At 38.6% G+C, this 28,000-nt stretch overlaps 2 protein-coding genes across 3 annotated transcripts in view; one reads left to right on the top strand and one right to left on the bottom strand.

Annotated features, from left to right (window-relative positions):
• Positions 1-45: 45 nt before the first annotated feature.
• STEAP2 (STEAP2 metalloreductase) lies at positions 46-27,975 on the bottom strand. Of its 2 annotated transcripts, XM_003357423.5 has the most exons (6): positions 27,822-27,975; positions 15,129-15,253; positions 13,324-13,848; positions 10,140-10,667; positions 6,384-6,548; positions 46-4,187 (listed from the first exon to the last, which is right to left on the bottom strand). In XM_003357423.5, exons 3-6 carry the CDS (start codon positions 13,813-13,815, stop codon positions 3,900-3,902), a joined length of 1,473 nt encoding a protein of 490 aa, XP_003357471.1. In that variant the 5' UTR covers positions 13,816-13,848; positions 15,129-15,253; positions 27,822-27,975; the 3' UTR covers positions 46-3,899. The 2 variants fall into 2 exon arrangements, with proteins under 2 accessions (XP_003357471.1, XP_013835118.1); XM_013979664.3 differs by lacking the exon at positions 15,129-15,253.
• Positions 27,411-28,000, top strand: part of LOC106504949 (uncharacterized) — a 631,734-nt gene continuing 631,144 nt past the window's right edge. The window contains exon 1 of the mRNA XM_084977002.1: positions 27,411-27,489. The gene's annotated coding sequence lies outside the window, so the exon portion shown is untranslated. The remainder of the gene's footprint in view (positions 27,490-28,000) is intronic.

Below are 28,000 nucleotides of genomic sequence, written 5' to 3'. Positions count from 1 at the left end.
ACAAATAAAACCTTTTAGGGGGAAGGAAACTCTATACAGACCTTATTATGAAATAAATGGTTTAATGGCAAAAGGCAATTAAAAAGAGTATTTTATCATATAACATGGGATAAACAATACAAAAATTGGATATGACATATTCTTGAAGCCCTTTTACACAAATAATTTTCATAATTTGACTGTAAGCATGAATATATATTAAGTTACTATTACCAAATTAATTTTCAAAGTAAAATTCCTTAATCAACTCAAGCTTATGCTAATTTATAAGCAATCAATCAGGTAGTTTAACACTGAAGTTCATTAACCAATCCAGTATGTACCACAAAATAATCATCTCTGATAAATACCTATAAATATAATTTGTTTATACTTTTAAAATATTTTAAAATTTAAATAAAAATCTCTACATGTAGGCAATCTAGGCTAATTTCCATGTTTTGAAAAATATATGCTAGAATGAATATATTCTTATTTAAACATGATTTTAAATATTCTTAATGGAGAAGATATGAAATCTACATATGAAACCTAGGTAGCAAGATTTAGTCAATGATTAACTTCCTTTTAGGAAAAAAATTAAATTTTTTTTTTTGCATAGGATCAAGACTAGGTTTATTTTCTATATTCTTATTATTTTCTCAGGGGAACTTCTCAAAATTCAGTTGAGGGGGAAAAAAAAATCCCATTACTTTTGATGTTCCCACTGCTTTTTAACATCTAGCAAGAGCAGAATTCAGTCCTACTTCTAAGGCCAAAGTAATGATTTTTAAAGAATGATTATGAAAAATAATGATTAAGAAAAATAATCATCCAATAAAATTAAATTAAAAGAAAAGAAAAATAATCAGGTAGGAAATAGTAAAATAAAGCAATTAAAAGTTATTTAAGTAAAGCAATTAAAAGTCAATTTTTTTTGCACTTTCAGAAGAGCTTTTTTAAACATTTAGAATTATAATGAATATATTTATTCTCAAACTTCAAAATTATTTCATTGTTGTACTGAAAAGGAGATATTACTATTTGAAACAATTACATCTTATATACATTTTCATAAACTTTGTTTTTTCATGTTTTCAAAAGCCCCCTTTAGCTCTAATAGTGACAATTTTATTTATATTGCTGACTAATTGATATATACATGCAGTAATACATTTCAACAGTCATCTAACTTTTAAAAATATTTCACTGTATTTTCATATTAACTGGCAAAAGCATGGGCTTAAAACAAGTGGAACTAATGAACAAGAGAGTATTAAAAATGCCATTACACACACTGTAAGTCAACTATACTCCAATAAAATTGAAAAAAGAAAAGCTGTTAATTTCACTAGTCCACTATATATTTTATAGGTATTTAAGTTATCACCCAACTGAATCCCTACTGAGAACTAACAAGTAAATGATTATTAAGAGGGAAAGAATGTAATTAAAATATAGAAAATGAAAAGCTCAATTAAAAAGTATAAGATATTAAAATTCATCAAGAAGAGAACATCAGAATCATGAGTGGTTTACCAAACTGACATGATGCAGTTTTAGGGAAAGAGCCATTGGTGGGAAAGATAGCCCCCACTAAGTAAATGTCCTTTTATTTTCGGCAGCTGGATTTAGTAGAACCTTACTAGGTAAGCTTAGAAATGTTTTAATTCCAGGAAGAGGAATGCACATAATTATATCTTATCTGCAACTTTCTATTTTAATAAGGAAAGAGCAAAAGGAAAAAAATGTAGGGCCTTCTAACCAATGCATGAACAAAATGCAATTTTAATGCGGAATGTCAGCACTGAAAAATTTCATGAATAGTTTGTATGATTATGTGTCTATAGAGTAGATTTATAATTAACCACTCATTTAAATATCCTTCATGCTTGCAAACTGCTCCCCAGTGAATGGCTGAGCAGGAAGGAGGACTTCTTGAGAAAAAGACAAAAAGAGGTGACCAACTTTACAGAGACTTTGTAATACTGTGTAGGACCTCAGTGGTTCATTAAGACTGCTATGGTCCTATCTCTGCTGGAGTCCCTCACTGCACAGAGAGGCATACAGACAGCCATGGATCTCCAAGCTCCTTTCTCAGGCAAGATCCCCTCCTAGGGTAAGTGTGGATTACCCCACAAGTAATAATAAATTTATGATTGTAGTATCTTTTTATATCTTTTGATACCCACAACACACTGTGAAGAATGTCAATGTCTTTACACAAAAGAGGAAGCATCTAGACTGGTATGCATGTGGATGGAGCAGGGGTCATATAGCCTAGTGGTTGAAACCATGGCCTCTGAAATATAAGTGCCTGGACTTGAATGTGGGCTCTGTCGCTAACTGTTTGACCTTGAGCATATTACTTCACTTTTCTATCCTTCAGTTTTCTTAAATGAAAATGAGGAAAAGAATTGCCTCTGCAATGGGGTTGTTGTAAATATTGAATGGGATAATACATGTAAAGAGCTTAGAACAATCCCTGGCATGTTAAAAATCCCACAATTAAATGGCAATAAAATCTTATACCACACAGAGTATGACAGGCTAAGGTGCAACGGCATAGATCAGTTCATAAGCAACTACTTGTGTGTAAACTTAACACTTTCTCTCTAACCAGAAACAATTTTAAGATTCCCAGGATTGGTACTACATTAAAAAAATCAGTTTTGGAGGCCATATATTACTATCTTCTCCCTTATCAGCATATTAAGATGCAAATACAACTTCTCTGTAACAAGGTAAAGAATCAAATCTTTCATGAGGTATGCATCATCATGTGTATTTCATGTCTCCAATGCATTTTAAATATAATTTCAAGTTCAATTTGTCTCTTTAATTTGTGTTTGTTCAGAAATCACATTGGTTCAGGGAGTTCCTGTTGTGGCTCATCAGATTTCAAACCCAATTAAGTATCCATGAGGATGCAGGTTCGATCCCTGGCCTTGCTCAGTGTGTCAAGGGTCCAGCGTTGCCATGAGATGTGGTATAGATTGCAGATGTGGCTTGATAGGCTGGCAGCTGCAGCTCCGATCTGACCCCTGGTCTGGGAACTTTCATATGTTGTGGGTGCATCCCTTAAAAAAAAAAAAAAAAAAAGAAATCACATTGGTTCCTACAACTAATTATATTCTTCAAACGTTATCTTACAAAAGAAATAAAGAAATACAGGGATGTTGCCATGCACTCTTATCTGGATACTAATGTAATGTGTCTGTCTTAAAAATAATGTATGATTATTCATTTTTATGTCTTAAGCTGGAAATAATTAAAAACCTTACTTAAACTTTAGAAAAAAACATATCCATCGAATTATATTAAAACTTAAAGTTCCAGGAGTTCCCACTGTGGTGCAATGGGATCAGTGGCATCTCTAGAGCGCTGGAACACAGGTTCAATCCCTGACCTGGCCAGTGGGTTAAGGATCTGGTGTTGCTACAGCTGTAGCATAGGTCGCAACTGCAGCTCAGATCTGATCCCTGGCCTGGGAACTCCCTATGCTATGGGGAAGCCAAAAGAAGAAAAAAAACGAAAATGAAAAACTCCCCAAAATTTAAAGTTCTGCTGGTTTGAAGGTTTTTTTTTTTTTATGTTGTATCTATATTTAGTGACTATATATAAATATTTCTGCCTGATTATGGAATAAAGTTTAAGACACCAAAAGTGTTACAGTTGTGCAAAACAGAAAAAACATACCTACATTTCAACAAGTTAACCATAAAAGCTCATATTGGCAAAATATGACATTTGTGAAAATAAATTTCAAGAAAGTTCTACTACTAATTCAGTTGAGATCTCACTGACCAGGTTTCAGCCAACAGCAATTTGACGGTGCACTTGCAACTGAAGATGAAAGAAGTCATAAAAATAATGGCATGGGTAGAACTTTATATGGCATCAGGGAGCACCATTTATCATCACATAACTGTAACCCTCTCTGGTGAGAGATGAGGAACTGCTCCTCCAAAACCTTCTTCTAGAAATTGGTTCTTTTCCCAGCCTTTTTTAATTCTCTTTAGCTTTCGGCTTATACATGGAAGGAGTAGAATGATCTTACCCAGAATTACAATTGAGGGCAAAACAAGAGCAAGAACAAAGTTTGGTGGTGTATAAAACCTGTAGTACTCTTCTTCAAAAGCTCGCTTCCATCCATAAATTAAAACATGGAAAGTACTTATGAGCAGAGCGACATAGCCAAGTGTAGACTTGGGTGAGGGGAGGAAGAAAAAGACACAAAGAATAATAAGCAAATTATCTGAACTCACAAAGTAAGCCATCTAGCTGTACCCATGTTTATATTTCAATAATACAATGTGTCTTAATTTCTGAGTTATTAGTTGTTCTCTACTGAATTAAATAATTTTAATATTTTCATATATATATTATGTATTTATATGCACATTTTCCCTTACACGAATGAGGCCATAATATTCTGGTAATTTTGTTCATATCCAGAGCCTTTTACTCGTCATTAAATATGAAAACATGACCTTAATGCTATATAATATTCCACCGAATGGATGTCCTTTAATTTACCTGACCATTCCTTTTTATTGACCATTTACTGTTTCCTACTTTCCTCAACTATAATGTCACTTTAAGCTTTTTCTTTATTTTGGTTTATTTCTTTAGCACTGGTTTCTAATAGTGGGATTATTGGCCCAAACATCTGGCTTTCCCTTAAGAATACTGATAAAAACTGCAAAACTTGTTTATAACGGTTATCCACATTTCTACCCATCATATATTTTTAAAAATGTGTATGTGTGTATATATGCTATATATATGTATACATATATTTATACATACATATATATAATAAAACTAAATGCTGATGAGCATTTCCATGGTACACACACTAGGTGAAGATAAATATGAAAAAAATCATAGTTTTTTTTTTTTTTTTTTTTAATGGCCACATCTGTGGCATATGGAAATTCCCAGGCTAGAGGTCAAATCAGAGCTGCAGCTGCCAGCCTACATCACAGCCACAGCAAACCACCGAGCAAGGCTAGGCATCAAACCCACATCCTCAGGGCTACTAGTTGGGTTTGTTTCCACTGAGCCACAACAGGGACTCCCAAAAAATCATAGTATTAATATGTAATATAAATAGCATTTCAAACACGTGTATTTATTGACCATATTAAATGAGATTAAGAATACTTCGTTATAGAGTTTACAGGTTGAAATCGAAAAGATCAGCATTTTGGGTTCCCTACATTATGTTTAATTGGTTGTTTGAAAAATGGTCTACGTTCCATAAAATGGTACATCAGGATAATAATATTATGTTACACCAACATAATAATGTTATTATGTTAAATCAGCATAATAATGTAATATCTGACTTCACTGGGAAAGGATCGACTCTCAAGCAGAAAATTGTTCTGCTTGCAATTACTCATCTAAATTTATAATGCTAATTTGCACCTGTCTAGCTAGCACCTTTTATCAGAGGGCCTCCTTCTATTTCTTTTCGGCTGTAATTAAACCAGCAGTTAGGAGAGTATTCACATTTTCTTTCCTTCAAAAAGGAAAAATAAATTTAGATGAGGGACATGCCCTTAATTTGAATGAGACTTTTAGATCACTTTAAAAAAACATAGCTCAAGTGAATAGGCAAACAAATGAACAAAAAACCCCCAAAATTTAGTGTGTGGCCAAATGACACTCATCTGCATATCGTACTATAAACCATTTGGATTCAACCAATGCTGATTTTGTTGTAATTTAGGTAACATCTAAATTTGAGTTACATCTTTTTAAAATACACAAATTATTAAATAGTTATTACTAGAGAAAGTGAATGTTTGATCAAAGAACACAATGTTATTTTGAAACCACTTTATAGACACCCATGACTAATGTACCAAATATATGTACTAACAAGGCTGGTTACTTGTCATAATCCATTAACCTAGTTTTGCTACTGCTTGCATTTGTACATATCTACACACATTTCCTTTAAAATATTCACACTGTGCTTCTCCTCACTTGAATTACAATTAATAAGATTTTTCTAGACAGAACACGGTGACTGAAAATATAAAATGTCTTCATTCATTTGGCTAATAATAATTGACTTTGGTGCTAAACTTGATCTGAGCTCACTCATCCCCCACTTTCTTTTTTTTTTCTTTTTCTTTTTAAAATAACTTTTATCTGTAACATAGTAGGCAATGCTATCAAAGCCTTCCAGTAAAATCCCGTACTGACCTTTCACTTACTAAACGAGAATGGTCCTTAGCTGGCCTCTAGCAATATGTGTTCCATAAGCTGGATGCATAAATAGCAGTCTTAGAAGCATTCTTTTATAAGGAGCATATTTAAAATTCAACTGTATTTAACTGTACTTAAATTTTATGCCAACCAATCCTTCATTAAACAAATCCATGTACCTGAATGAAACTGAATTCCCTCCAATTTAAAGCATTGCTCACGGAAGGGATGGAGGTGACTGCCAGGAGGGAAAGTAAGCCAAGGCTCATTATGCCAAAGGAGATATACATTTCAATTCTCCAAACTTCTTCCTCGTTCCAAGAGTTTTCAATATTTGCATGAACCTAGCAAGAAAGCAAACATAAATTTCCTTTATTTGGTAGAACATTAACTGATTCAGCACAGTTCACTCTTGGCCTAAGAATATATCATATATGGACATATTTAAGTGGCAATAATTCAATTTAACAAACTGTTATAGAGAACCTATTACTGGATGGTATTTTTCCAGGTGTGGGAAAGGAAAGAGAGAATTCAAAGAAAAGAGGACCAAGATTCTCTCCTTCCTCAGACACCTGTGAGAGGGGTGGGTTTATCTGTTGTCATATTTGCAATGCATCACGGTGAGAGGGACCCTGTGTGTTCCAAGACCATGAGATATGAGCGGTTGGTTCCAGAGCAACACAAAAGTGGACACAAAAGAAGTACTGGCAGTCAGACTTAGTTTTCAGGTTCTTTTACAAGTCCGTTTAAACTTGGTTGAATATTTTGGGTACATTCTGGCATTAGTTCAACTTAGAATCCAGGCAGGGAATTTCCAAACTATGTCTGTCTTCCTCTCTCACAGAAGGAATATTTATATGTTGATTAATCTCTTACCTTCTTTTCCCTAGGAAGCAGGGATTTCCCCAGTGGAGCTCAAATATTTATCCACTTGAATGGCCTCATTAATATACAGTTCCAGCTGTCCAACCGCCTCATTCCTCATTTTCTACGTCTTCCCCTTACATTGATAATGCATTTATAATCAAGCCAGACATGATTAACTCTGAATTGTTGTATTCTGCATAAGGACTACTTTTAGAATTTCCTATTTATATGCAAACAATATGATTAGAGTATAAATCAAGGGTTGGATTCCTCGGGTTAAAGCTTTGATTTAAATAATATGTTAATGGAAAAGATTTTAACTTAACACCAGGTTAACTTTTTGTCCAACTTGGTTAACCAAACATATTTGAAGTTTTATTTATTTGTTTGTTTGTTTATATTTGCTTGTGCTCATGGCCATGTGGAAATTCCTGGGTCAGTGATCAAACCTGTGCCACAGCAGCGACCCAAGCTGCTGCAGTGACAATGCCAGATCCTTAACCCACTGTGCCACAAGAGAACTCTTACTAGAAATTTTAAAAAAAGAGAAAAGGTATTTCTTAGCCATTAGTTCCCTGAAGCAATCACACCAATGTCCAGAAAAGAGCCATAGAGCTCCTCTGTGGAAAAAGACTATTATTATCTCCTTTGTGTCTATACAACAATAGAGAATAACAGCATACTCCAGTCCACCCAGAAATTACAACCTGGATCTACCTACCCTCCCAATTCATCCTTTCATCCCACGAATGTGCTTTTTGGGTGTCTACTGTGTGTGAGGCACAGTTCCAGGCCTTCGGCATTTATCACTGAACAAATTGGATAAAGAGCTCTCCTCTTAGGAACATATATTCTGATGAGAGAGGGCAGACAACAGTAAATATAATAAACAACACAAATTATGTCGGAAGGTGGTAAATCTCACTGAACAAAGAGAAGGCAGAGCAGGGAAGTAGGAGGGGCTGGGAATATCAGGGCTGAGTCAAAGCAAGTGAAATGGTCTCCAATGAAGGCCTCTCTGAAGGGATAAGAACTTGATGAAAGAAATTTTCCCATATTGAGGTATGGGGAAGTCATTCTGGTTTATACATGATTTGGCCTGAACTTTATACTAACTAAAACAGCCTTTCTAGGGGTTCCAGTTTTGGCTCAGCAGGTTACAAACCTGACTAGTATCCTTAAGGATGGGGGTTCAATTCCTGGCCTGGCTCAGTGGGTTAAGGATCTGGCGTTGTCATGACCTGTGGTGTAGGTCACAGATTTGGTCTGGATCTGGCCTTGCTATGGCTGTGGCGTAGGCCAGAAGCTGCACCTCTTATTCAACCCCTAGCCTAGGAATTTCCATATACCACAGGTGGGACCCTAAAAAGCAAAAAACAAAAATAAAAACAAACAAACAAAACCCAGCCTTTCTTATAGCCTGTGAAACATACATTGTACATCTATTTTATCAAGTTATACAAAGGGTTCAGTCACAACCCATTGTCAATTGACGGTGGGCCCTAAGGGGAATTCAAACAAACAAACAAACAAAAAAACACAAAAAATGGATGAGGATTTCTGTGCTTTGAATTAAGACTTGTATTTTAGAAAGAATTGCAATGACCCCAGATTCTTATATCTTCCCATACTGAAAAAAGCACTAAAATCATTAACTTGATTTTAATCCATCCTTTCTGATTAACAATAATCTTTTATCAAAGATGTATGCTTGACTACATTCATTTCCTATCTAAAAAATTCATACACGTACTGGCTCCCACCCCACCTCTTCAGAGCAGTCCCCTCAGAGCTCCTGAGAGGAGGCGGTTTCCAGGCTACTGTCCTCAATTTAGAATGAATAAAATGCTCTTCTAGTCTTATTATTGATTGTTCATTGGTTGTGTCCACAAACTGAAGAAAAGATTTGAAGGAGGTGAGGAAGCTGATGGAGCATATATCAAAGCCTTAGTATTCAGTTAAGAGAAGTGCTTATGTCTAGAGAGAACAGCTTAAAGAATGTCAATCTAGTGATTTTTTTTTTAAGTTATTTTAGGTTTTATTGTTGCAACAATTTTAAGTGCTGGATGCTACATATTTGGACCATGATGCCTTGCTTCTTTTATAAAATGCTAAAGCTTTTACACATGTGTTTGCTGATGTCCTCAGTTTTTATTGAGAAATGCCACAGAGAGCTTCAATGAGACCTTATATTTGCTGAATGGAAATTATTGAGGAAAATCAGTCTATTCCATCATCAAGCCCCTTCCATGAAGCTATTACCTGAGATTTTCCTGAAGAGCTAAGTGCCAGAAAAGCTTCACCTGAGGAACCAGTATCTTTCCTGCTATTTGATAACAAAAACCTTGTGTGTGTCTCCTGATCTTGACTTCCTATTCTATTTTATATTTTCACTGATTTCTAATTTTATTATATATGTTTAATGAAAGCTGCCTTATTATTTCGTGGAACACGGCCAATTATAAAATATTAACTGTTTGATGCTGAAAGTAATCACTGCAATCGTATCATTTAAAAAAAAAAAAGAAAGAAGAAACCTAATTCTTCACTTCTGTTTTTATTCTGGCAGCAGCTTTTACCTTAAATGATTCTGAATTAGCCATGTAATTCTTATGCATAAAACATTGTTTAGGAGTTCCCGTCATGGCGCAGTGGTTAACGAATCCGACAAGGAACTATGAGGTTACGGGTTCGATCCCTGCCCTTGCTCAGTGGGTTGATGATCCGGCGTTGCCGTGAACTGTGGTGTGGGTTGCATACGCGGCCCAGAACCCAAGTTGCTGTGGCTCTGGCGTAGGCCGGTGGCTACAGCTCCAATTAGACCCCTAGCCTGGGAACCTCCATATGCCGCGGGAGCGGCCCAAGAAATGGCAAAAAGACAAAAAACAAACAAACAAACATTGTTTAAAGAACAATTATTTCCCCTCCCTTTAGCGTATATTTATATACCAAAATTTCTATTACCACGTATGTAAAGTTTTAAACTATTTTAAATCTCCTATTTTACAAATTATACTAATCAAGTATTTTATTAGCATCAGATAAATATCAAGCATATTCCATACCTGCTGATAAGCCATATTGAGAAAGAGGTATCTCTCTGACCTTCTCATGGGTAAGCAGAGGCTGTAGGCAACATGGACTGATGCGAAGAAAAAGCTGAGTAACCCAAGTTGTTTTCTACACTGTAACCAGGTCTCAAGCCAAGGTGGAAATCGCCTATACTTGGTGCCATAATAAAGCTGATAAGCAGCTGCCAGGAGACCTGCCAGGTAGACCAGGGACAGCAAAGTAATGGCAACGATGGGCAAGGTTTTATTCACAATCTCAATAGGAATCTTGTAAAAGTCACTCTGTTGGTTTCTAGCATATGGATGTATCACATCTCGGACAAAGGAATAAAGAAAGAAAAATGTGGCCAGGCTTATGGCTACCACCACTGGCCCTCTCCAGAGAGTAAATAATCGCAGGGGTAAATTTTCAATCTCCCTGGCTGATGATAATGATCCCAAGTCAACGGGAATGAAATTCAACTGACGGGCAAGTTCAATAACCTGTTGTCGAGCCTGAATATTGTTGCTGCATATGTAAACCTGTGGGGGAAAAAAAAAACAGAAGATTCATCATTACTACTGTTGCTTATAAAAATAGAAACAAACATTTAATCCATGGAGCATCACTTGTGATGACCTTGGATGATGCAAAAAATTAAGAATAAAGCATTTGTTAATTTATTAATCTATTTATAGGTTAAGATAGTGTCATAAAAACAACAAAGTCCTTGCTACCTTCGATGACATGAAAAACAAAATGCCCAAAAATCTGGCTTGAGGATCAGAAGTCCTCAGGGTAAAGGGAGGCAGGAGGAAGAAAGGTTTCTAGGCAAGGCTCTGAGCCCACAAGCTAAGGTCTTCCCTGCAGCAGCCTAGGTGGAGTCTGAGCTGCTGGCCGTGCCCCTCCCCCACCCAGCTCTCTCCCTCCAGCAGGAAACCCAGTGGGGCTGGCTCTCCAGGCTTTGTTAGACAGTACTCAGTACTAGGACTGTAGTGATTCTGCCCAGTAGAGTGATTGTAAGTACTGCCTTATAAGGGAAAAGATGGGTATGGACTCTGGGTGGCTGAGTTTGCGATTAAAACCACTAAATTATGTCATGATCTGTACTGTTTATAAAATTTATCTTTTGGCTTAGAAACCAATTCACCAAAACCATGGATAATCTCAAGTATATTTCATCAGTCGGAATTATGAAATTTTTCATCTTTAAGTGAGGATACTATTATCTGGGGGGAGAAAAATGGCATTATTAGGCTTAATTTAAATAGTAAAGTAACTGCCATTTCTAAGAGGTGTTACCTCTATAGGAAGTCTAATGATGTGATTGTGATCAGTGGGGGTTAGAGTGGGCTTGCAAACTATCAAAACCTCTTAGATATTATTAATGTATTTGAGTATTAAACAAATATTTGTTGAGCACTAAGTTCATTGCTGGCGCGAGCCATGATTACAGTTAGAAAATACTGCTATAAACTCTCAGAGCAATGTTCAGGAAAAACAAATTCCTAAATATACCCCTGAAGATGTTTCTATAAGGGCTCTGGAACAGACCACACTAAGATGCTTGCCAGCTAAACCTAGTTACATAATGGTGTGAATGTAGAGCTCTTAGAATTATTAATTTTATCTAACATTAGCCAGATAAGCGACAAAGTCTATACTATTACATGAATGTTCATGAACTTCTAAAATGGAACAGGGACAGTAGATAAATATATACTAAGTAAGGAAAAGCATTCTCAATTTATTACCGATCAGTGTATTACAAGTCTCAGTTTGTTACAGCTGTGACAATGGTGAATTAAACTTTTTGAAAATTCACTGGGAAAATAAACTAGATTGTAAAATTTTATAATAAACTTAAAAGAATAAATCAGTCATAAAGACACGAGGACTATAAGATACAAATGAAACTCTTCCTGTAGCTCACACCGAACTTAATCTCTGTTCCATAATTTTTTTGGTTGTTGAATAATTACAATTATCATGAATACGGGCAAAGGATTAAATTCAGGGTTATCTCTAATTTGCTTGATTTGTATCCACTGCTAAACCTTTGTGGATATGCAGAAACAGCCTCTAGGAAAGTAGGAAAGTAAGTATATATTCTTGTACCAGGTCTTGCAAATTAAACACCTGAAAGGGAATGGTTATCATGATTCTGATAGCAGACATCGATATAATACTTGATTTTCTAAGCCATCTACTCAACTGTCTTTATGGACAAAAATAATGACTTACCATCATGCTTCATTATAATGCATAAACACACTTTTGAAAGATTTTTAAGGTGCACTATTTTATGTGTTTATTTACAAAAGTTCTCATTCCACAAAAGCACTGATGGTGCTTCCCAGTGCTTTATTCTCAAGTTAAACTAGATAGAACCATGGAATAAAAGAGAAACAGATATCCAATCTGCTTCTACCTTCCCTACGCAGATTACAACCTACTCTTGAAACAAACTGTACTAAAGTTCTATGAATAATCTATGTAAAACAGAAGGGTACTTCTAAAGCGTTTTCTTGGAATCATATTAGAATTTCATACAGAGATGGGATACTGTTTGCCAAATAGCTGCAAGGAAGGAAGATGGGAGAATAGAATAGAGGGTGGGAGGGAGAGAGGGAAAGAAAAAAGACATGTTTGAGATTGCTGCTATTTTTGAGGAAGCAAGGAGATGGCCCATTATTCATCTACCACTCTTACCTTTTTCTTGAATTAGCTGATTATGACAGGTAAATTCAAATTATTTTCTCAGCTTTTCACATCATTTTGGGAACAGAAATGAGCCCATACAAAGTCAGGCCATGACTCTTTAGGAGCTTGTATGTAGTTTACAAAATGATAATTATTGGAAAGAATCAGAATTTGGCTTTTAACTCACTTTTTAAAAAAATTATTTATGTTTACAGCCACACCTGCAGCATATGGAAGTTCCTGGGCTAGGGGTCTACACCACAGCCACAGCTATGCCAGATCCAAGCTGCATCTGGTATCTATGCTGCAGCTTATAGCAACACCAGATCCTTAACCCACTGAGCAAGGCCAGGGATCAAACCCACATCCTCACAGACACTATGTCAGGTTCTTAACCCTCTGAGCCTAAGGGAACTCCTGGTTTTTAAATATATATATTTGTTTAACTAAGTACAAAATACCAGGTAAATAAGAATTAAATTTAAAAATACATACCTGCCGGCTGGCATCCTTAGGTCCTAACTGAAGTGCCCAAGCTGAGACCACATTAAATCCTTTCACAATCAAGGAGTCTGGGAACAATGAAGCCAAATATTCCGCATTGGATTCTGGGTATTGGTTTATTCTCATGTTGTTGCTCACATCAATCAGGATTTTACCCACAAGCAGATGTCTCAGGTCCCAAAGGGAGGTGTAATGTTCTCTATGTATAGCAACAAATATTATATTTGTTTTTATTAGAGCATCTTCATGGTGAGTGACATCTACTACATGAGGAAAAAACTCGGAAGCAAATTTAGGATTTCTGCTTCCTATGACCACATGATAGCCACATCTAATAAGTCGAATGGTCAGGGATTTAGCAAAATCCCCACTTCCAATTACACCTACAGTGACCTTCCTTGCATCTTTGATACCATTTATGCCATTAGGCAAAAAAGTTTCACTAAGGCTCTTAGGGCTTCCCATCATAGAGATCGATTCCATGATACGGACTCTTCCAAGGTCACCAGGGACGTCCTAGGGAGAGAAAAGAACACACTCATCAATTAACTATCTGTTGGGAGACATGTTTCTACAGTCTTTTCATAGTCTCTCTGCTTCTATTTTCTATCCTGAAAATTCCATCTTGTCTTGCTTGAAAAACAGTTGCTGTGCTGGTAAATAATTTAAGCTTAAGAACTAAGACCAAAAGGCATAAGTCATTCATGTGGTCAGCTGAATGAGGACATAATTGGTCTAGGTATGCCGGACCTGTGCAGATGGGCATGCCGTTTGCACAGCATGATAGGTCCTGTTAAGATAAGAGGATGAGGAGTTCCCGTCGTGGCGCAGTGGTTAACGAATCCGACTAGGAACCATGAGGTCGCGGGTTCGGTCCCTGCCCTTGCTCAGTGGGTTAACGATCCGGCGTTGCCGTGAGCTGTGGTGTAGGTCGCAGACGCGGCTCGGATCCCGCGTTGCTGTGGCTCTGGCGTAGGCTGGTGGCTACAGCTCCGATTCAACCCCTAGCCTGGGAACCTCCATATGCCGCGGGAGCGGCCCAAGAAATAGCAACAACAACAACAACAGACCAAAAGACAAAAGACAAAAAAAAAAAAAAAAAAAAAAAAAAAAAAAAAAAAAAAAAAAAAAAAAAAAAAAAAAAGATAAGAGGATGATGAGCCTCATGGCCCCAAGGGGTTTATGAGGGGTCTAGCAGGATATGCATCAGCAAGGAGAATGTTTGGACCTAGGCACAACCTTTGTGGAAGCATAATGGTGGTTCTCTAGATGCTATGCATAGATAGCTGATGCCTGGCTTCCTCTTTACACATGATTGTTAAATGCTTAAAGGTCAGAGTAAGAGTTTAATCAGCTACATGACTTTAAAAAAAAAAACTATTCAGCACCTGCAGCCCCCTCCTCACTTGACGTAATCCTAAAGAACACAATAAAAACAGTGTGGTTTCTTGCGGCAGTGCTCTTGGTCCATGAGATCTCGAGTTCCCCGGTTCCCACCTTTGATTAAATTAAATGTCTCTGTGTCTTGTTTTATGTTAATCTTTTCTTAAGTGTTACAGCACCTGTTCTTTAACCCTCACCTGCTGAGCTGGTTCTCTGCACCTATCACCAAATATAAATAAACTTCTAGACGTTTTAACAACGTCCCTTGTTTCTGGAGGTAAAATTGTTGGGCAAGCTATATAACCTTGAACATAGCAAGACAAAATTTGTAAGCTAAAAACATCTTGAAATAGAAAAATGGACTGTCACAAAGTGGATGTGCTCAAGTGGAGCTTGACATGCACATGAATCACCTGAGAATATTGTTAAAAAGCAGATTCTGATGCAGTAGGTCTGGAGTGAGGCCCCAGATTTTGCATTTCTAATAATGTGGTGCCAATGCTGCTGGTCTCTGGGCCCCTCTTTGAACAGCAAGGCTCTAGAACACAAAAGGAAAGAAAATGAAATTTTCATCAGCAGACAACTTATTAAAAAACACAGTTCTATTAAGTTTGATTATTTAGCTTCTCGGCAGATTGGAAGTAACAAGCTAGAAATGCTGCTAGAAGTAGAGAAGGACAGTTATACTTCATCATAGCGTACAAGACAACCAAAGATGGAAAGCCAGTAATAAGCAAATGAAGCAAACTGTCTAGAGTCATTTGGAGTAGGGTCTGTAAACTATGCTCTCCTCAGTAGCCAGTATGTGACTTTATTATTAAATGAAAAAAAGCCAAATCAGCTACTAAAAAAAATGAACTCTGACTCTTAAATAATAGTTTAAGAAAAATAGGCACTAAAATATAACAAAGGATTAATTAAATACCAGAGACATATCATTCACCCTATGTCCTACTAACAGAAGGACAGCTTCCCTGTGAAAAGGGGGTTAGTAATGTGTTTATGGCCTTAATTACATAATACTTATGAAATCTTTTTTTCCTCCTTTTTGCATTGGTTGTATTGAATCTGATGCAGTTATTTTTTCCAGAAAACTTTGTCAATTTTTTTTTTTTTTTTATCTTTTTAGGGCCACACCCATGGCATGTGGAAGTTCTCAGGCTAGGGGTTGAATCCAAGCTGTAGCTGCCAGCCTAAACTACAGCCACATCAACAAGGGATCCTTGATCCATGGGACAAGGCCAGGGATCAAACCACATCCTCATGGATACAAGTCAGGTTCATTACCACTGAGCCACAACGGGAACTCCTCGACTTCTTTTTAATCTGAGTGACTAACACTTTTTAATCTGAGTGACTAACATCTGAAAGGTTCATGTGTGCGGTAACCTGCTCAAAAACACCAATCAGATTGCCATGAATCAGTGTCACTGTGAAGACTGGATGGAAAATACTGTTCCATTTTATCCTCATTGCACAATTTCCTTTATACAAACAGCGTATGTGGATCACTTCAGAGAACTTAATGCATTTTACAGGAACAGGTGGAATGTTTTAAACAAACATGTTTTTTTGGTTTTTAATAAATGAAATTTGAAATTTCTGGAGCCAGGAAAATCCAATTTTTTACCCTAGAAATGGAGCATGTTCAATGACTCCAAATACGTCAATAAATTAATCTTTAGAAAGATAATATTACTAATACTCATACAGCGTACAGCTGTTTGTGCTTTACAAATGAACTAACTGAATCCCCACAACTACCCTTGAGATAGGTACTAATATTGTCATGTCCATTTTGCAGATGAGGAAACTGACACACGCAGAAAATAACTGATTTGTACAAGGTTACAAGAGAGAAGCTCAAGGAACCAGGATTAGAACCCAGGAAGACCAACTAAGGTATGTGTCATGTGGGTATATGTTAGGAATTTAAGAAAGAGCTTTTTCTTTGGTTACGTGGGTGAAGGCAAGGTGGAAAAGTGATGGTTGTGTTTATGTTAGTATATTCTCACTGGCTTCCTGGCCATCTAATCAGTACGATGAAATTATGAATACTGAAGCATATGTCTTTTTTGACCTTGTCATTGCTCCTGAGCATTACTTAATCATCTTAATGTCTAACTTGGATCCTGGGAAAGGAGAAAACGCACTGTTTTTCAATCTATTACATAGTTCATTTCCTACTTTTCAAGACAGAAGGGGGAGTAATTATCCACTTTCCCTTGGAGTGATCCCGGCATCTACAAGAGCAAGTGGGGTTCCAAGGTACCAGGATAGAACAAAACTGCCAACATCCTCTGAATATCCTTGGCTATTTGGGGAATCAGGAGCAGTTGAAGGAACCAAAGGTAATTAATCAATGCTCATTTTATTAACCAATTCAAGGTGAACTGACCAACTCACCCAATCATATATATTATCTGAGGGTCAAAAAGTACTAGACTCTTATGCAGGAACCCATGTTCCTTTCTTTACCCCAGTTCCAAGTTCTTCTGAGTAGACTGTAGCATCTCCCCAGATATAAGAATTACAAAATCTTTAAGAATCATGATGATCAAGACCCTTTCAAATGAAAAAAAAAAAAAAAGAAAGAAAAACAAAAAAGTATCACTTATCTGCTTATTTTACAAAGCAAGTTCAAACCTCTTCTGCAAATCAGAATACGAACAGGTAAAAATACATTAGGGCCTAATGATGTCATCTCTGGGTCCCTCACTACACTGTGTGTTTTATACATATTAATAGGGGATTCTGCCCTAACATGTCTGGGCCTTATTCACACCGTATTTCTAATGGCAAGTTCTAACTGAACCCTTTAAGGAGTATGACTGTGACGATACACGGAAGTTGGCCTAATAAATGAGACCTTTTAATCAAAGTTGTAAGGAAAATAAAAGCATTCATAATAGAGAAAAAACCCCCAACTTTTAATGGATCTGAGATGGATTATTTGTGTGTCGCTGAAAGCATCTGATAATAATGCCATATGCTTGTGTGCTATTTCATAGTTCACAATATTTTCATATATACTACCTTATTTAATTCTCACATGGCTATGAAGTACACATTATGCCTATGTTAGATGAAGAGAACTTTAGCAATTTGCAGTTTGTAGAACACAACCAGACTTCAAATATGAGTCTTCCAACCTCTGCTTATTATAAAACTGTAATGCAAATATTCTATGGGGAATCTTAAAACTGTTGAGGTCACCAAATGTCACCCATAACGATAGTCTCTAAAAGAAATACTAACTCTAAACAATTAAAATACGAATCTCAGCTTAGAACAGTTTTAGGTAAATCCAAAGCTATAACGTTAGAAATTCTGGAAATAAATAAATAAATAAATCCGCTTTTCATATTTATTTATTTATTTGGTGTTTTTTTTTTTTCTTTTTAGGGCTGCTCCCACGGCATATGGAAGTTCCCAGGCTAGGGGTCCAATCGGAGCTGCAGCTGCAGGCCTGTGCCACAGCCACAGCAATGCAGGATCCAAGCCACATCTGGACCTACACCACAGCTCACGGCAAGCCGGATCCTTAACACACTGAGTGAGGCCAGGGATCGAACCCATGTCCTCATGGATACTAGGTCGCTAACTGCTGAGCCACAGTGGGAACTCCCTAATTTCACTTTTTAGATCAAAGCCAACCAAAGACCTAAATTTATTACTACAACAAAACAAAACATGATCGGTTGCTGGGAGCTCTGCAGATGTTCTGAAGGTGTGCACTGCTTCTAGAGGAGAGGGGAAACGAGCCGAGGAGTGGGTCTGTGTCCTATGGATCTCACTCGTACTCAGACCTAAAAGCAATTCATCTCCACAAACTATGGGTGCCAAGACACTGGAACAAAATCTCATCGATTTCCAGTTAGCTAAGCCATCACTTTGGCGCATTCAGTTAACAGCTGAGCTGAGGCTTACAATTGTGATAGCTACAAAAAAGGAATAAGTGAATAATGTCAATCGCTGAAAAAGGCCCACAAGTTTACAAAATAAGAGTAGGAGTTCCCGTCGTGGCGCAGTGGTTAACGAATCCGACTAGGAACCATGAGGTTGCGGGTTCGGTCCCTGCCCTTGCTCAGTGGGTTAACGATCTGGCGTTGCCATGAGCTGTGGTGTAGGTTGCAGACCCGGCTCGGATCCCGCGTTGCTGTGGCTCTGGCGTAGGCTGGCAGCTACAGCTCCGATTGGACCCCTAGCCTGGGAATCTCCATATGCCACGGGAGTGGCCCAAAGAAACAGCAAAAAGACAAAAAAATAAAAAAATAAAAAAAATAAGAGTAATAAACACCTTCCATGGTACATTTCCACTGACAAAGAGTGACACAACTACAATCTAAAGGCAGATGCTCCTGCTGTGACCCAGCATGAATATATTCAGGCCACTGTGCGTTTTGCACTTAAGAGATGAAGAAGAGAATCAAGGTGCTTACATTTAAGTTGTTTATACTCTAGTTAGGAAGAGACAGGCTGTACTTGGAATAAAAAGCAGAAAAAAATCCTCATATCAGCATATGATTAAGAACTAGATTGTACGATCAGCACAAAGATATTCTAGCAAATCGGTGAGAGAAAATATCATAGTGTTCCCTTTCCTCTTCATTATATATTTCTGTGCTCATATATATATATATATATAATACATACACAAAAATAGACATATAAATTGTACTTGCAAAATAGTCTTTAAATTACACAGAATGTCTTCAAGCCAGGTTCATGACAGTGTACCACAGGTTCATTCTAGCTTAAAGCTATAAGGATCCCAAATTAAATTTGGCTTTCTGTGACCTTCCTTTGAAAGAGCTAGGGCACTGGTTCCCATATATGAAGCTATCATTAGTCTACAGCAATTAAAAATTATATGGATACAGTAGGGAGTTTTTCATAAAATTTTTAATTGAACAAATTGTCCTTTACTTTGAATATGTCTTAACTACTTTTCAGGGTCAAAATGTCCTTTTTTTCATAAGGTTATAACAGCTGTTTCAGTTGTCAGTCCCATATAGATCCTCACTTTCCTTTTTATTTTACTGGCCTATAAAATCTACCAGTCGAGAACCACTAACATAGAAGCACTCTATGAGAAGGGCTCTGTAGGCCTGCAGCAGAGAACACCCTTTTGGGAGGGGATAAAAGTACCCTGGGGCAAGCTCACTGCTGCGGAGATGTCTCCTTAATCCTCAAATGAAATATCCCATTCAAATTTTCTGTAACTAAATGGTGATGTTTACTTTGGGCTAAAAAAAGATAACCTCTACATTCTCTCCAGATTTAAATAAACATACAAAACCCAACTGTTTATGACAAAGAAGAATTTCTCTGAGGGTAGAGGTGGGACTTTTTTTAAATTGTTATTTTGTGGAAGAAGTTCTTAAGCCCTTTAGAAAACACCAGAGGCAAAGCTGAAATTCTGTTTGAAAAATTATGTGATTTCCTTCATATATTTATTTATTTTGTCTTTTTAGGGCCTCACCCGAGGCATATGGAGGTTCCCAGGCTAGGGTCAAATCAGAGCTGCAGCTGCCAGCCTACACCACAGCCACAGCAACGTCAGATCTGCACCAGGTCTTTGACCTACTCTACAGCTCATAGCAACACTGGACCCTTAACCCACTGAGTGAGGCCAGGGATTGATTGAACCGGCATCCTCATGGATACTGATCAGGTTCCTTATCACTGAGCCACAACAGGAACTCCTAGAATGTGATTTCTTAAAGCAGTGGGTCACAGAAGCAGCAGCAGCAGCAGCTTCAAGATCACCTGGGAACTTGTTAGAGATGTAAATTCTTAGGCCCTACCCCAGACCTCCCAAATCAGAAATCCTGGGGGTGGAACCCAGCAAGCTTTAATCTTAAAAGCCCTCAGGTGATTCTGATACACAGTAAAGTTTTTTTTTCTTTTTAGGTCTGCAACTCTGGCATATGGAAGTTCCCAGGCTAGGGGTTGAATTGGAGCTACAGCTGCTGGCCTACACCATAGCTAGCCACAAACCATGGGATCCAAGACACATCTGTAACCTACATGTGCCACAGCTCATGGCAACACTGGATCCTGGATTAGGTTAGCAAGGCCAGGGTTCGAACTGCATCCTCAAGGATACTAGTTCTGTTGGTGAGCCACAATGGGAACTCCTCATATTTAAGTTTGAGAATAACCACCCTAATGTAATGAGGTATTCACTGTTTGAATATTAAAATCCATTTAAGTAAGATGATTGAATTCTTTCCTTCAACTGAAACTCCTGGGTAATTTGTATGCATCCTCATTTAAAAATCATTTCCCTAAAATTATGAAATAGTAATTTTATTAAAACTATGCAGATTTATTCTTTGAAATTCCATTTATAAACTACATTAGTTGCAAGTGATTTAATATTTCACACTTAGATTTGAGCATCTTTTTTTTTTTTTGTCTTTTATCCTTTTAGGGCCACATCTGTGGCATATAGAGGTTCCCAGGCTAGGTGTCCAATCAGAGCTGTAGCCACCCGCCTACGCCAGAGACAGAGCAGCACCATATCTGAGCCGAGTCTGCAACCTACACCACAGCTCACCGCAACACCAGATCTTAACCCACTGAGCAGGGCCAGGGATTGAACCTGAAACCTGATGGTTCCTAGTCGGATTTGCCTCTGCTCTGCCATAATGGGAACTCCGCTCTGCCATGATGGGAACTTCATGTTTTTTAGAACCAACCAAAGAGTTTTCAGAAAAGAAATATACTAGCATTAAAACAAAAGCTTGACTAACTCCAAGCCTTCCAAAATTTTCAAATAACCAGGATTTTAATGAGACAAATTCAAAATTTCATGTAACTTCCAAGATATTTCTTAGGCTTGGTATGTATTCAGCGTATATCTTTATATGGGTATGATTTTGACATTTCTAGGTCCTAAATCACCAAAACAAAACTTTATTATGTTGCAATTACTAGGATAAGAAAGCAGTCTAATTCTTGTTAGTAAGATTTTCAACAAAAAAGCTTTCTGGTTAAATCTGGTTAGTCTGGCAATTTAATTTAAAAAACGTATTACCGGGAGTTCCCGTCGTGGCGCAGTGGTTAACGAATCCGACTAGGAACCATGAGGTTGCAGGTACAGTCCCTGCCCTTGCTCAGTGGGTTAACGATCCGGCGTTGCCTTGAGCTGTGGTGTAGGTTGCAGACCTGGCTCAGATCCCGCGTTGCTGTGGCTCTGGCGTAGTCCGGTGGCTACAGCTCCGATTGGACCCCTAGCCTGGGAACCTCCATATGCCGAGGGAGCGGCCCAAGAAATAGCACAACAACAACAACAAAAAGACAAAAGACCAAAAAAAAAAAAAAAAAACGTATTACCCAAGGACTTCAGTTAATAAAAACTTTTAGGATAGTCTTCAATAAATTAAAGCAACTACATCCCACAAAACCTCCCCACCCACCCACTTCTCTTCTTTATCTAGGCCAGAGGAGACGCTATACACATCCCTCCATCCACCTCAGAGTTTAGCCTGCTGTGTCAACACAGCCATGAGTCTTGTGCAGACCTGGGCTTTCACTGCTCTGCACGTTAACCAGACCGGGGAGGATGTCTAAACGAAGCTGGGAGTAGAGGGTCATAATTTCCTCATCTTGTAACCTTGTTACAGATGGTACTTTTAGATAAGAATACCTGTTTTTATTCGCTAGCAAATACAGGTTTTTCTGTGGTTCAGTAACTCATAAAAAATCTTCTATGAAAGGGCTGGTATTCTAGCCTCTACATAAACCCACTTCCCTAATTTCAATGCCATACTGTAAAACAGGTTCCAAATGGCAACAACGCCTACTGGCACTATAAAATTTAGGGATCTCTGGCGATTGACATCAATTTACCAATCAGTCCGTAATCAAAGATCATAGAGATACTCATCCATCTATCTAGCCATTCTTCCCCAACCATTCCCCTACCCAATGTCTTATTAAGCCCTCTCCACCAGGCATTCGGCTTGGTGTTAGTACTTCAATGACACATAACAGGCACTGGCTTCCTGGCCATCCAATCAATACAGTGAAATAATGAACACTGAAACATATACAGCAACTTAAAAAAAATACTCTATTGAGATGTAATTGACATATCATGAAATTTACCTATTCTAATTAAATGTATAAATTAATAATTTTCAGTATATTTACAGTTATGCAACCATCACCACAACCCAATTTTAAAAAATTGCCACCAGCAGTAACTGTTATTACTCAAATCTTAATAGAACTGTCAAGGGTAAAATCCTCTTGGAAAAAAATCCTACCTCCCTTAGTGTCCTGAAAGAAGCCCCAATGACTTTCACACACAGCAGACTGTGACCTGAGTTTTGCTGACTCTGCTGGGTGCGATGGGAGCAATAGAGGGTTCTGCTCCCTGGGTAAGTGGAGAAACAGAACTGCAGTCTCAGAGCTGCCTCTTACCACAGTAGAGAACGACCTTCTAAAGCAGTGATGCTCAACTCCACCTGCACTGTGGAGCTTTATCACATAGTGATACCTAGGCGCCACCACCCTTCTACCCAGATTTTTACTTAATCGGTCTGGGGTTCGGCTTGGGCATCAGGATTTTTTTTTTCTTTAGATCCCAGGTGTTTTAACATGCAGCCAAGATAGAAAACAACTCTACCAAAAGAGTCAAGATTCAATCTAATATTCATTTTGGTATTTGGAGATAACAGATGTGGCTTTTTGATCCTCGATGACGCTCCTTTTCATATTGTTGTTTAAAATAATGAAAAATAATCCTAAGGAGAGAATAACGCTGGAAGCTGGAACATACATATGCAGCCCTTTCCCCTTTCCCACACAGGCAGGAGCCGAATCAGAAGGTCCACTTGCTATCTGCAATTTCCTCTCTTCATTTTCTTGGAAGGGGCAGTGCCATTCCTTAAAATGTGTCATCTCACAGCACAGCATACTTTTTGTTCCTGTTATCCCATAACACTCAATATTCAGAATGTTCCAGTGTGGTGATGACCTCCTCAGAGACATCTCAAACTTAGGTTCAAAACAAAGTTCTTTTTCTACCCAGGCCTGTTTGCATTCATCCAAAATTCCTTTCAGTAAATAATGTCATTACGTATTGGTTGCTCAAGCCAGAAATCTGGGAGTGATCCTCAAGCCTTTGCTTTCCCTCATAAAATGGGACATAAAATCCAACACCAACTTCTGTTCTCTGAAATATTTCTTAAATCTCTCTCCAATGACACCAACTTAATCCAGCTGTATCACCTCTCACCTGAACTCTATAAACATTTTTTAACGGGTCTCTCTACTCCTTTGCCTCTTTCCAAATGATTCTCCAAACAGCAGCTAAAATCATCTTAAAACATAAATCTGATGATGTATTTCACCTCCTTAAAAATCAATGGGCTTCCTGTTGCTTTTGAACTACAGTCACCTTCCTGACCTGAATGAACTTGACCTGAATGCTCTGAACGAACTGGCTAGCCCCAGGACACCTCTCCAGTGTCATCCTGTATGACTGTTACTCCCCGTAGTCTAGCCTCAGTATCCTTTTCTGGAAGTAAAGATCACTTTCCCATCCTAGGTACATTGCACCTGCACAATATGTCTCTCCAGTAGAACAATTCTCTCCCATATTGCTTTGTTTTGAGCCCTTGCTAAGTTTCCTTTCTTATGTAATTGTTTCTTTATCCATTACTTAGCCCTAGCTAAATTTCCATTCTTATGTAATTGTTTCTTTATCCATTACTGAGTCCTGGCTAAGTTTCCTTTCTTATGTAATTGTTTCTTTATCCATTACTATTTCCCCTACCAGACAATAAGCTCCTTGAAGGCAGAACCACATTTTTGTCTCATCCATCACTACCTCCACAATGCCTGGCACATAGTAAATAAGAATGCAATAAATATCCTTCGTTTTCAAATACATACAAAAACGTCAGGGCCAAAAAGAGATGTAATAGGTCTCTAGATAAAATCCCTCATTTTGCTGACAAAGACATGTGGGTCCAAAGGGAGTAAGTGATATGTCAATGTCATGATTACTGGCTGAGCACAGACAGAATACAGGCATCTCCTGGTGGCCCCCTTGTGCTCTTTATTGAAACCACAGTCAAACTTTTGGTGTACCTTCTTTCTCACCTTTCTCACTTACGTGTGATCCTTTCTTTGAAAAATGCTGTCATCTCTGCTGCTTTTTTTCAGTATTAATATATAATTATGTCATTCACTACAAGTCTATTTTCCATGTCACCAATACAATAAAAAATGACCCAGAGACACAGCTTTCATTTCATTTCTGCACGGTTAGCTCAAGTCATCATTATTGATATTGTCTCATTCCCTCACCCTTTAAAAAACCAACTAGCTAAGAGAAAGAAACTGCAGCCCTTCCAATTACGTTTCTAAATATCCTGCAAAATATCTAGGATGAGTATTTTTCTTCTGAAGATAGCTTTTAAGCTTTGAAATAACAGAGAGCTGCAGAACAAACAAAAAATAGAGCCTTAACAAACTATAAATTGGATTCTCCTTAAAAATGTGAAAGATGTCCTAATCCTTTATCATGATCATATGCAGAAAAATAATGAAAGTTGACTAGGGCCCACATTTTTAGACTTAAATCTAATCCATTTATGTAACTGCTGCTTCCAAAAGGAAGAAAAGTAAAAGACTGCCACCATTTTTCTTATTTTGTTTTGTCTTTTTAGGGCCTCACCTGAGGCATATGGAGGTTCCCAGGCTAGGGGTCGAATCAGAGCTGCAGCCTCTGCAGCAATGCCAGATCCAAGCCGTGTCTGCAGCCTACACCACAGCTCACGGCAATGCCGGATCCTTAACCCACTGAGTGAGGCCAGGGATTGAACCTGTGTCGTCATGGATACTAGTCAGATTTGTTTCCACTGATCCATGATGGGAACTCCTGCCACCATTTTTAAGAGAATTGAATAAACCGTGGCAAAAAGATTCTCTTAAAAATGAAACAAATCCAGGTTAACATAAATTAACCTGCCTTGGCCTCCATGGTACCATTGAAGTTGACATAAAACATGGAATTCCTGATTCAATCCCATGCGAAATAGTCATGGTGTTTACACTGGCAGATATTGAAACTGATGGAAACTGAACATTAAGTAAATGAGACAGGGGTTACTAGCCGTAAGGTTTGTAAATAATGCTAGGACTGGGAAATTGGTGTCCATGAGATACCTTTCAAGTGTGGGAGGATAAAAAAAATGTAGATAAAAATTTTAAATGTTTTATCTGTAGTACTAGTTTGTGACCCTAAGCCACCTTAGGGGGGAAAACACTGCTAAGTCTAATCAGGTGTTAAAAGTTTTCTTGGGTAAAGCCACTTTATCCATTCCCATATGGCTGCTGAGAAAAGTCATGTGGTTGGTGTCAATACAAGTTCATGGTTTCCAACCTAACTTCTTGTGTTGTCTATAGTTATTTTTCTCATCCCTTCTCAAACTCCCCTTATGATCCTCACCATTCCACACACTTGCCAGGCCATTAATTGTGCCCACCTTAGTGTCTGGCATACCACAATGTCCTGTTTGCATCCTGTCTTCTACTGAACTAGGCTTCTGCTACCCAGGGTAGATTTGAGTGTGCAGGAATTATGGAAGAGCAATTGCCCCAATTCTGTTCAACTCTTGGTTGGCTATCTTAATAAGTGATTTTGAAATATAATTGCTGGTTTCCTTGAACCAATTTTTCTCATATGTTTTTCAAGGGTCTTTTAAAAGTCCCACTTAAATGGTTTCCACAAAACGTGGCAAGCTCGAAAAACCTCTTGAGATCTAAATTCCTTCCCAATCAAAAAGAAATTCTTAAATCATGTTTGTGTGTAGAGGTTCAACTGTATATAACAGAATAAATGTCTATTAAACAAACAAACAAAAAACAGAGTTTCCATCATGGCTCAGCAGTCAACTAACTCGACTAGCATCCATGAGGACACACGTTCAATCCCCGGCCTTGCTCAGTGGGTTAAGGATCCGGCCTTGCCGTGAGCTGTGGTGTAGGTCGCAGAGGCAGTTCAGATCCCGCGTTGCTGTGGCTGTGGTATAGGCTGGCAGCTACAGCTCCAATTCAACCCCTAGCCTGGGAATCTCCATATGCCGCCAGCGCGGCCCTAGAAAGACAAAAACAACAACAAAAATAGGGCCTTAAAGAAAAAAATGTGTCTATCAACATGATGAAGACATAATAAAGGTGAACAAAAGGTGTGTAGGGTGTGGTGGGGGACGTGGTTTGAGAGAACTAAAAATGTTCCCTGTAGCAGCGGGGCAGTTAACAGGACTGGAATGTAATCAGAGTCAAGAGGATGGGGATGGGGCAAAAGTTCGAATTCTACTTCTCCCACTTTGATCCACGCTGATGAGTGACAATTAACCATGGCCTAGAATAAGTTATCCCATCTAAAAAACGTACCGCCTGAGGAGTAAAAACTGACACCAATCCTTCTCCAAGGGGTGGGGAAGATAAAGAGAAACCTCTCGACAAAAATTCTCTTTATCTCCCTGCTCTATTTTAAGAGCAGGATTTTTAGGGCATAATTTTCAACAAGTTTTGGCTGAGGCTGAATACAGGGCTCAGATAATTTAGGACACTCAAAGAAGAGGTCAATTACTTTCTAACACATAATGGCCTAAACACGCCAAGGTCACGTCAGTGGGTAATAAACAAAATGACTACTAGAAATATCCATTCGCAAAAGCAGCGCCGCAGGATCTTCAATGAAATGGGCTGCAAGAACGCAAAGCCATAAGGAGACTACCAGGGAGGGTAAGGTAAGGCCCCTTTGGGGGCCCCTCCTATCTGAGACTAGGTCTCTCCTGGCCTCCTTTCTCCTGGGCCCACCCAACCTTCTGGGAGCCCCGGGAGGACCCGGAGGAGTAAGGGGAGGAATCTGTGGAACAGATACCCTTCCCCACCCTTCCCACTCACCGCCTCAAGGTGCCAGGGACCAGGAAACCCGGCAGCCCTCGGCGGGCGCCGCAGAGGCGCGGAATCCCAGGAAAAGGGATGCAGCGCGTGGCGCCGATCGCATCCTGACCCTCAACTCCCCCAACTCCGCCGCTTACACCTCGTCGCGCGCCCTTCTCGGACCTGCTCACCTCCGCGCCCTCGGAGAAGAGCAGGGGCGGACCTCGCAGCTTCGGGCTAGCGGCGCCAACTCCCCAGGGGCCTGCCCCGAGCTCCGGGCCTAGGGACCGCGCCTCCGGCCGGCAGTGCAGAGTTGCTGCCGCGGCGGCCGCGCTCCAGCTGCTCCCCAGCCTCCCGGGGCCAGATCGCT

The sequence above is a fragment of the Sus scrofa genome, chromosome 9 (assembly GCF_054392235.1).
Source record: "Sus scrofa isolate SSC_HxYL_T2T_F1_AM1 chromosome 9, Sscrofa_HxYL_maternal_Yorkshire_Landrace_v2.0, whole genome shotgun sequence".
NCBI classification, from domain to species: Eukaryota; Metazoa; Chordata; class Mammalia; order Artiodactyla; family Suidae; genus Sus; species Sus scrofa.
The sequence above is the reverse complement of the archived record's forward strand: the minus strand, read 5'-3'. Positions and strand labels throughout refer to the sequence as shown.